Source organism: Dendrobates tinctorius, unplaced genomic scaffold (assembly GCF_039654945.1).
Source record: "Dendrobates tinctorius isolate UK_male_01 unplaced genomic scaffold, ASM3965494v1 ptg000054l, whole genome shotgun sequence".
NCBI classification, from domain to species: domain Eukaryota; kingdom Metazoa; phylum Chordata; class Amphibia; order Anura; family Dendrobatidae; genus Dendrobates; species Dendrobates tinctorius.
In genome coordinates this window covers 15554330-15565645 of record NW_027361722.1, presented here as the reverse complement: position 1 = coordinate 15565645, position 11316 = coordinate 15554330, and the positions used below count along the sequence as shown (strand labels likewise).

At 50.4% G+C, this 11316-nt stretch overlaps 1 protein-coding gene across 1 annotated transcript; it reads right to left on the bottom strand.

The window, feature by feature from the left end:
- Positions 1–326: 326 nt before the first annotated feature.
- LOC141091513 (apovitellenin-1-like) lies at positions 327–11042 on the bottom strand. The gene is made up of 4 exons (XM_073577142.1): positions 10995–11042; positions 1649–1752; positions 1394–1556; positions 327–1192 (listed from the first exon to the last, which is right to left on the bottom strand). The coding sequence occupies exons 2-4, from the start codon at positions 1698–1700 to the stop codon at positions 1096–1098; spliced, it is 312 nt and encodes a 103-aa protein (XP_073433243.1). The 5' UTR covers positions 1701–1752; positions 10995–11042; the 3' UTR covers positions 327–1095.
- Positions 11043–11316: the final 274 nt, after the last annotated feature.

Below are 11316 nucleotides of genomic sequence, written 5' to 3'. Positions count from 1 at the left end.
GCTGCTGGGCACACTGCTTCCCTCACCGAAGCAGTCCCTGTCCTTCTGGTCGACTGCAGCAGAGCCTGACGCAGCGCCGGTACTCCATGTCAGGATGGGGAGCAGAGCGTACTGCTCACCCCACTGTGCGCAGCTCTGACCTAGCGCCAAACTCTCCTCTTTCGCACGCTTTTCCTTCTTATACTCCTGTAGCAGGGGAAGGTCCTCCTCACTCAGGCTTCCCCTCGGGAACAGAGGATGCAGCTTTCCTAGTTCCGAACCCGGCATGCAGGTACCCGCGGTCCAGTCTATCTCCTTATACATCAATACATACACGCTACACACACTTCAAGCTTTATGCCTTTTATTCCAAGCAGAATTTAAACAATATATCTGGAGTTTTCCATCCAGCACTGCATCACAGCTGGTTTCTATTGTGGAATCATTGCTTCTGTGGGAGAATACCTCCATAACTCGGTGCCGTACAGGAGCACCACATGGCAGCACACTGCACTGTGTGATTATATCTGTGCAATATATATGAATTCTGTGCTGATCTACCGGCTCCATGCACATAAGTCTCTCCGCTATGATAAATTTAGCTCTGGACCACCACCTAAAAATAAATCCACAGTCTTCCGTTGAAGGTTATTTATCTCACTGAATTTTATTTACCACTAACAGTAATACTTCAACCTGACAATACCAAGATAAAAGTCACCCTGCTCCGACACATCCATTCCTCACATCAGAACGCTATACTGAAAAAGATTTAAAGAGGTGACAAAGGTATGAAGAATGAGGGATCAAAAATGCTGGAACCCCCCCCCCCCCCCCCGATCATAAAAAACAAGGGCTTCAAAGTGTCCTGTGTGGATGGAGCAGCAGTGAGCATGTGCGACCACTGTTGTATTCAGTGCCTAATGGAGTGGTGGTCGCACATGCTCACTACAGCTCAATTCACACCGGGAACTTGGGATCCTCTGTTCTTGGGATCGGTGGTGTAAACAAGCAATCATACATTTTCCTTCTCTCCTTTAGGGGCAACTAATTAAATAATGAACCATTTCCACAGCCTGTCGGGGGGCCGCCAGTTGGGGGAGGACTTGCACAACTTCACTCTTTACTTTTCTTGTTCAGGAAATCATATATGTTCTGATAAAGTTCCTCTGTTTTCACGGTGAGCTCAGATGTCTTTTTTATTAAGTAGCCCCTGCGAAAGACAATTATTTAAGATTAATATATTAGATTTTTATTATTTTTTTACCATTACTTCTTTTTGTAACTTTCATCTTTTTTTTAAACCGGTCACCTGGATTAGGGCGTCAGCACGTGACGGTCATCCTTCAAGATAAGGAGTAGACGGAACGTATAAAACATGTTTATGGAGAATAATCCTACTTAGATATTTTACCGTACGTCTTGGACAAGGGGTTTTTCAAACAAATCCATAAGGCTCTTCCCAGCTTCTGGAGACACCTTATTCACGGCCACATAGACATAGAAGGCCACAGCGTCTGGAATGATCAGCCAGTCCCGACGCACATGTCTCTTGGAAACTTCTTTTCCTTCAACTTCTGTTATGGGTTCCAGGAAAAGCATAAAAAAGAGAAAAAAATTTTATGGGTCTGTTACAGGTATGTTGAGCTTGGCATCAAGATTCACCTACCACCGGACAGAAGGAGCAGGAAGCAGATGGCTGCGATAACCGGCAGACGCATGACCGGATCCCAACAGGTAACGAAACGGTTATATGTAGATCTGAGGTCAGCGCTGTAAGAATACGAAGAATAATGAGGTCATGACATCAACGGTGGAGACGAGAAACCTAAGGCCGGAGTCACACTGGCGACAAAAATGGACGATTGCAATGCGATAAAAAAAATCGCATTGCAATCGTCCCAATGTTAATCTATGGGGCAGCTCCCATCATCCGATTTTTCCTCGGCCGTTTTAATCGGGCCAAGACAATGGCAGCATGATGCGATTGTCGCCGATTATCGGATCGGACTCGCCAATGCAAGTCAATGGGTGCGATGAAAAATCGGATTTCAAATGGACCACAAGTGTGACTTGCGAGAAAATCGCACTCGGTGTCCTTTAATAAAAGCCGGAAATTCATTTTGCACTACAGTAAAATCACTCGGACATGTTTAATAAAGAAACGAAAGGGACTTTTTTTTTAATAAAGGGACATCAGTGAGGCTGCGCGGAGTCCCCTGCCTGACCTGAGGTGAACTGATGAGCATGGGAAAAAATTAAACTTTCCCACGCTCATTAGTTCATCTCCGGGCAGCCGAAGAGGCTGCACAGAGATAAACTAATTCATTCTGGCAGTGGTTTAGACCGGGCTGGTCACATTAGCACCGGTCCCCTTTGTAAACCACTTAACCCCTTCTGATAGATTGCAGCGGGGTACGTGACTGAACAGCGGAGAGGTAAGGATATGGTTGCTTTTTTATTTTATTTCTTTTACAGGTCGATGGTTTATTTTTGGATTAGCAGAGGAATAAATCTTGTCAAAAACTTGGTGTCTTTATTTCATTAAAAGAATTTTTCATTAATGTCTGTGTGCTTTTTTTAACCCTTTAATAGTCTAGGGTTAATAATGGCAAGGTGTCTTATTGACACCTCTCCATTATTAATTGGCTTAATGTCACCTTCCAATTGCAAGGTGACATTAACCCATTAATATTACCCCATATCATACCGCTACACGGGAGTGGGATGAGAGAGGATAAGTGCCAGAAAAGGTGCATCTTATAGATGTGCCTTTTCTGGGGTGTCTGGGGGCAGATTTTTGTAGCCGGGGGGGGGGGAAGGGCAAAAACAATGGTCCCTCTCAAGGCTATTAAAATATGCCCTCACTCACTGGCTTTACTTCTCTTGGTGAGAAATTGCCACGGGAGCGCACGCAAATTTTTTCAACGAATTAACTCCTTAATTTAACACCTACATGTCCCAAATTTTGCACACATACCCTAATCTAATTATTAGTCAAAGACATATAAAAAAAATGAAATGAAATGGTTTACTGTATGTAAACCATGTGTCATTTCATGTCGGGTTTTAGAATGATTTTACAGAAGCCGGCAATTGATTTAGCGGCTATTCTGCTATGTAGAACTCTATGAAATGTAAATATATATATGTGTCTCTATGATATGTGTGTATATATATATGTATTCTATGTGCATATATCCTTTCTTTTCTATTTTGTCCTGTCATTGGGCTCCATTATATGTCCATTTTGCAAGCCTCCGACTAAATTTTGGCTGATGGATGTCAAACGGATGCTTACATGCGACAAAATCGCATCCTCGCATGAAAATCGGATGACAGACGGATCACTGTTCATGAAACATTTGCGCGATTATGGTCTGTCAAAATCGGACCGATTTTTTTTTTTTTTTAACGTTGTGTGTGACTCCAGCCTAAAACCCAAAATCACATTTCTCTTCACTGCAAAATTGACCTCAAAACAAGTGTAAGGAGGTGAAGAATCAGAAGGGGGTTACCTCCTCTGCTCTGTGTCCGGAACCATTTAGCTGGGCAGCAGGGTTGCCGGGGAGAGGACTTTTGGATCTGGACCGACAGCATCATGGGCCTGTCAGTAACAGAGGGGAAGGGGAAGTTGTGCTGGACAGAAAGCATTGCAGGCTGAGGGCACGAAGAGAGAGCGCGTGCAGTCCAAAGCAGCGTGTGCAGCAAGGAGAGCAGGTCGCAGCCGCACGCAGGAGAGGAGAGAGAATTCCCGGTCAGAGGGATAAGACAGGAGGACGTGACATACAGTAGATACTGCTGTCTATGAATATGTGGACGCGGAGTCCCCATTGATAAGAGGTATACATCCTCCTGAGCGTGCAGAGACGGAGACCCGAGTGCGCAGCCCCGGTGCCCGCGGTGACAGGGACTCTGTCCCTCTGCCTTGGGCCCAGCTGCTGTGACCATATACCGTGCGTGCATTTCTCTGAGACCGGTGAGTCCAACAGGCTCAGTACTTATGTTTATGTCTTAAGCGTCTCTGTGAAGTTAACAGAGTACGCCCAGTGCACACCGGGTGACATTCAACCCGTGTGCGATATACCACCATATTGTGCGTCTGCCATTATATAGCAGCAGTTTAACACCTCTGCACGGTGGACCCCACTTGTGAACGCACTTTTTATTATTTTATATTTAGTGCGTTCCGCCATCCCTAACATTATACTAGCGCCAGGGTCTGGCTAGTAATGGCGGCCCTGCAGCAGCTACAGCGGTACATACGGCAGCTGGAGAGCAGGTTGGCAGCTATTGAGAGCTCCACCTCAGCTGTGAATGCTACAGTGGCCGCTGCTCAGGCAGTCGCAGAGGCTGTCTCACGCGTGTCCACACCCACGCCTATGCCGACAATAACCCGCCTCCCGTTGCCCGATAATGTTTCCCGTGACAGCACCGCCTGCAGGGGTTTCGTGAGTCAGTGCTCTATCCAGCTTGAGTTACTGGCCATGCGTTGATTTACTAGCGGAGCATGTTAAAGATGCTCTAGCAACCAGAGAGGTCCCCACAAGTCTGGAGGAATTGATTGCCATCTCCACCCGCATTGATCTCCAGTTTACGGAGCGCGGGCTGGAACGTGCGCAATTCGGACGAAGGGTTAACTTGGCTCCCACCTTCTCCGAGCCACTAAGATTTCCCGCTCAGGAGCTTACACCCTCTGAACCTAAGGAGGTGTCTTGCGCCGGCCCCAAGCCACGTCCGGTGAGAAGCTCCGCACGTTGTTACCATTGCCGGCAGTTTGGTCACTCGGCTAGCACGTGTCCTCTGCGGTCGAAAAAACGATCACATCCAGTGGTCGTAGGTGGTGGTCTAACTAATATGAAACCCTTTTCTCCCAAACCAGTATTCCAAGGGACCTTAGATAGCGGGGCTTCCACCTGGGAGGTAGAGGTCACGGTGGATTCTGGGGCAGAAGGGAACTTTATGTCCTCGACCTTCGCCCTAAAGCACGCTATTCCTCTGGTGTTACTGCCCCAACCCCTGACCATCAGGGTGGTTAATGGTGCACCTTTACCATCTCAGGTGACCCACCAGACACCACCACTCGGTCTCTCAATCTCACTGTCCCGCCGTGAGATTTTGTACTTGTTCATTTTGCCTGATGGCATCGACCAGGTGCTTCTCGGAGTTCCCTGGCTCTGTTTCCATTCCCCTCATATTGATTGGGCTTTGGGGAATATACTGGGTTGGAGCAAAGACTGTGAGGGAAGGTGCCTGAGGGGCAGTGTTCAGGTATCTTCCACTGAAGTACCCGCGGATCTCTCCGCGCTTCCCAAACCGTACCATCAGTACGCGGACGTCTTCTCTACAAAATCTGCGGAGATGCTTCCGCCACACCGTCCTTTCGATTGTCCGATAGATCTTTTGCCAGACACGGAACCTCCTAGAGGCTGCGTGTATCCGCTATCACTCCCTGAGATGGAGGCTATGTCTCAATATATCCGGGAGAACCTGGCAAGAGGTTTAATCAGAAAGTCGGTGTCGCAGGCTGGTGCAGGGTTCTTCTTTGTGCAGAAGAAGAGTGGAGAGTTACGTCCCTGCATTGATTACAGAGGTCTCAACGCCATAATGGTTAAAAATAAGTACCCTCTTCCGTTGATCTGAGTTATTTGACAGGTTGCAAGGGGCCCGGATCTTAACAAAATTAGATCTACGGGGGGCGTACAACCTGATCCGCATTCACGAAGGAGACGAGTGGAAGACAGCATTTAACACCAGGGACGACCATTATGAATATCTGGTCATGCCCTTAGGCCTCTGTAATGCGCCTGCTGTCTTCCAGGATTTTGTTAACGACGACTTTCGCGATATGCTGTCTACCTCGGTGGTGGTCTATCTGGATGACATCCTCATCTTTTCGCCAGATTTGACCTCCCACCGGAGAGACGTCTGCAGGCAAACTCTCTTTTTGCCAAGCTGGAGAAGTGCCAGTTTGGGCAGGAGTCCTTGCCGTTCCTGGGCTACATCATCTCGGCCCAGGGGTTGGCTATGGATCCGGCCAAACTGCAAGCAGTAATGGACTGGCAGGAACCACATTCACTCAAAGCGGTGCAGCGCTTTTTGGGGTTCGTCAACTATTATCGCCACTTCATCCCCCACTTCTCCACACTGGTAGTTCCCCTGGTTGCTCTCACAAAGAATGGAGCTAATCCTAAGGCTTGGTCTGAACAAGTCTCCAAGACCTTCTTGTCTCTAAAATCCCATTTTGCTGGCGCTCCCATCTTACACCGTCCCGATGTGGATAAACCTTTTATCATAGAGGTAGGTGCTTCTTCCGTCAGTGCAGGAGCAGTCCTTTTCCAGAAGGATGCTCAAGGTCGGAAGCATCCCTGCTTCTTTTTCTCTAAGACCTTCTCAACGGCGGAGAAGAACTACTCCATCGGGGACAGGGAGCTGCTGGCAATGAAGTTGGCCTTTTCCGAGTGGAGACATCTCCTGGAAGGAGCCCGGTTTCCCTTCCAGGTGTATGTGGACCATAAAAATCTGGTCTATTTACAAACGGCCCAGCGCTTGAACTCTCGTAAAGCTAGGTGGTCGCTCTTCTTCTCCCGCTTCACCTTGCACTATCTCTCTGGAGAGAAGAACATCCATGCGGAGGCTCTCTCGCGCTCGGTGGTTTCAGCGGAGGAAGAGGAGGCTGGGCATCGGCTAGTTCTCCCTACTGAGTGTTTTAGGACCGTGGCTCCAGTTGCTCTCGAGTCAGTGCTGCCGGGCAAGACCTTTGTCCCTCCTCAGCTACGGCTGGAGGTTCTTGCGTTGGCACATGCGTCCAGAGTGGGTGGTCACTTCGGCAATAAGCGGACCACAGAACTCCTGGCAAGGTCTTATTGGTGGCCGCACATGGCTCAAGACACGAAGGAATACATACAGGCATGCGTCTCGTGTGCATGGAATAGGTCCTATAGACAGAGGCCAGCTGGGTTATTGTATCCTCTGCCGGTGGCAGACAGACCTTGGGAGATGATTGGCATGGATTTTGTGGTTGGCCTGCCCAAGTCTGGTGGCAGTACAGTCATCTGGGTAGTCACCGACCATTTTTCTAAAATGGTGCATCTGGTGCCACTTGTGCGGTTGCCTTCCGCTCATGGTCCTGCCATATTGTTCATAAAACATGTATTCCGTTTGCATGGAATGCCGGACAAAATTGTCAGTGACCGAGGTCCCCAATTCGCGTCCCGATTTTCGAGGGAGCTCTGCAGCCTACTCAGCATTGAGCTAAACCTGTCCTCCGCTTATCACCCCGAGACGAACGGGTTGGTTGAGAGAGCCAACCAAACCTTGGTCACATACCTGCGGTATTTTGTCTCTGCCAGGCAGGATGACTGGGCATCCTTGCTACCATGTGCTGAATTTGCCCTGAATAATGCAGTGGCTGATTCCACTGGTCAGACGCCGTTCCTTCTTAATTACGGCCAGCATCCATGCGTCCCTGTCCCGATGCCAGTGTCCTCCACTGATTCCAGGGTGGCAGACTGGTCAATGGAGGCTCGCGACATTTGGGATCACACCCAGGATGCTATTCGAGCCTCTAAAGAAAGAATGAGGGCGTCCGCCAACACATATCGGCGTCCCGCTCCAACCTTTTCCCCCGGCGACTTGGTGTGGCTCTCTGCTCGAAATATCAAGCTGCGGGCCGAGTCTACCAAGTTTGCACCGCGATACATCGGACTTTTTAAGGTTCTCGAGCGAATCAGCTCGGTGGTCTACCGCCTGGCTCTTCCACCACATTTGGCCATCTCTGACCTCTTCCACGTGTCCCTTCTCAAACCTGTTCACATGGCCCGGTTCTCTGAGTCATTTGCCGGCTCATCAGACTTGTCTTCGGATGAGTTTGAGGTTAACGCCATTGTGGGACGCAGGATTGTGCGTGGCAAAAAATTTTATTTGGTGGACTGGAAGTGTCATGGTCCAGAGACCCGGAGCTGGGAGCCAGTGGAGAACATCCACGCTCCGCTCCTGATTGCGGTCTTAGAGCATAGTGAGGCTCAGAGGGGGGGGGGGGCAATGTTAGGCGTCGGGTTCCTGCAGCTGCACAGCAGGAATCAAGAGCCACGCAGCCAGCGGTCTCCCATTCCCCTCCGACCTCTCAGGGACCTGCACAGCTATCTCAGCGATCCAGACACCCTGCTCAGACCAGTGCTCTGGGTCTGGCTGTTGCTGCCACCTCTGGACCAGCAATAGTAGCGCAGCCTGCTCTGCAGCAAGCCACTCCAGAGGCTAAGTCCTCTCGCCGCGCTACTGGGCATGCTAACGAGACGATCTCCCAGTGGAGATCGGGAGTCACGTGCTCAGGTCCTTCTCCTGATCTGATTGGGTCATCTCCGAGATCTGGAAGGTCTCGGAAGCGCACGGCTATGAAAGGCTCTAGTATAGTATAGACTCTACTTGCTATATGTGTGAATGATGATGGATGCATGAACCTGTGAATGACTCATTAAGACTCCTCTCCCTCTGATACTACGTGTGAGGATAGCGATTTAGTCATAACGTCAGCGCCAGTCAGTGGCACGCTACTGGCCACAGTGCATTTCATCATCTAATTAGTGTCCGACAGTGCGCCCCTCCTGGGCGAGAGGTGAAAAAGGAGGATATGGCTGATAGACACTCTGGGATTCAGGACAGCAGAGAGGTGACATCTGGGCCAGAGAGGTAGATCTGAGTGTCATCTGCATACAGGTGGTACTGGAATCCGTGGGACTTTATGAGTTGGCCTAGGCCAAGAGTATAGATGGAAAAAAGTAGGGGCCCCAGGACAGAGCCTTGGGGGACTCCAACAGAGAAGGGGCGGGATGAGGAGGTAGTGTGGGAGTGGGAGACGCTGAATGTGCGGTCAGAAAGGTATGATAATGACACTGATACTGGGGAACAGGATAATTACACTGACACGGGGGGTACAGGATAATGACCAGTGGTGTAACTACAAAGTTATGGGCCCTGGTGCGAACTTTCAAATGGGGCCCCCCATGCCAAAATACACACACATCTCCGCTCTGTAGACCTCGTGCACACTTGGCTCCGCTCCGTACACCTCGTACACACACGGCTCTGCTCCGTACACCTTGTACACATGCGGCTCCACACACCTCATACACACACGGCTCCGCTCCGTACACCTCGTACACACACGGCTCCGCTCCGTACACCTCGTACACACACGGCTCCGCTCCGTACACCTCGTACACACACTGCTCCGCTCCGTACACCTCGTACACACGCGGCTCCGCTCCGTACACCTCGTACACACACGGCTCTGCTCCGTACACCTCGTACACATGCGGCTCCACACACCTCATACACACACACGGCTCCGCTCCGTACACCTCATACACACACGGCTCCGCTCCGTACACCTCGTACACACACGGCTCCGCTCCGTACACCTCGTACACACACGGCTCCGCTCCGTACACCTCGTACACACACGGCTCCGCTCCGTACACCTCGTACACACACGGCTCCGCTCCGTACACCTCGTACACACACGGCTCCGCTCCGTACACCTCGTACACACACGGCTCCGCTCCGTACACCTCGTACACACACGGCTCCGCTCCGTACACCCTGTAAACCCTTCCTGACCCCACACAGAAACTTTACCTCATCCAGCATCATGACAACCAGCACAGTCCTGTGCACACAGCCACAGAACAGCCTAGGACTTCATTGCAGGCTCTGGGGGGCTGCGTTGGGTCTATCTGGGAGGGCGAGGATTGGGTGCATGGGGGGGGGGGGCGGCTCAGTGCGGGACGCAGGGGGAGGGGTCAAAAACGGGACTGTCCCGCGAGAATCGGCATGGTTGGGAGATGACATGGTCTGACCTGCGGGCCCCTGACTCACCCCCCCCGGCCGTGTACAGTGGCGACCGCTGCGACCATGGTAGTTACATCCCTGATAATGACACTGGGGGTACAGGATAATGGCACTGACACTCGGGGTACAGGATAATGGCACTGACACTCGGGGTACAGGATAATGGCACTGACACTCGGGGTATCGGATAATGGCACTGACACTTGGGGGACCGGATAATGGCACTGACACTCGGGGTATCGGATAATGGCACTGACACTCGGGGTACAGGATAATGACACTGACACTCGGGGTACCGGATAATGACACTGACACTCGGGGTACAGGATAATGGCGCTGACACTCGGGGTACAGGATAATGACACTGACACTCGGGGTGCAGGATAATGACGCTGACACTCGGGGTACCGGATAATGGCACTGTCACTCGGGTTACAGGACAATGACACTGACACTCGGGTTACAGGACAATGACACTGATACTCGGGGTACCGGATAATGGCACTGACACTCGGGTTACAGGACAATGACCCTGACACTCGGGTTACAGGATAATGACACTGACACTCGGGTTACAGGACAATGACACTGATACTCGGGGTACAGGATAATGACCCTGACACTCGGGGTACAGGATAATGACACTGACACTTGGGGTGCAGGATAATGGCACTGACACTTGGGGTGCAGGATAATGGCACTGACACTTGGGGTGCAGGATAATGACACTGACACTCGGGGTGCAGGATAATGACGCTGACACTCGGGGTACCGGATAATGGCACTGACACTCGGGTTACAGGACAATGACACTGACACTCGGGTTACAGGATAATGACGCTGACACTCGGGGTACAGGACAATGACCCTGACACTCGGGTTACAGGATAATGACACTGACACTCGGGTTACAGGACAATGACACTGATACTCGGGGTACAGGATAATGACCCTGACACTTGGGGTGCAGGATAATGACACTGACACTTGGGGTGCAGGATAATGGCACTGACACTTGGGGTGCAGGATAATGGCACTGACACTTGGGGTGCAGGATAATGGCACTGACACTTGGGGTGCAGGATAATGACACTGACACTTGGGCTGTGACTTGTATATATAGCGGGGGAGGGTCATGATTTATATTATGGTCATTCTTTCCTTACCGCTGATTATAAATGGTCGTCTCTCCTGTTCTGTGCCAGTCAAAATGATCAGGAAAAATGTAACAAGGGAATTAGAAGATAAACAGCTCTCAGTTCATTGTTTACAGGTCAAAATCCAGTTTGCACAACTTTGGCATCAAGCTTCAAATTAATCCTCTGAACCGTTACTGGGGCAAATTGCCTCTTCAGAGAGGAAGAGGACTAGAACTCTATTGCACAACCTGTTGGAAGTAACAATCCTAAAAGTCAATATCGACCCTTCAACGATCCTCGTCATATGACTTAGAATAAAAAGTCAAATCAGAACTTCAGTTTGCAGACG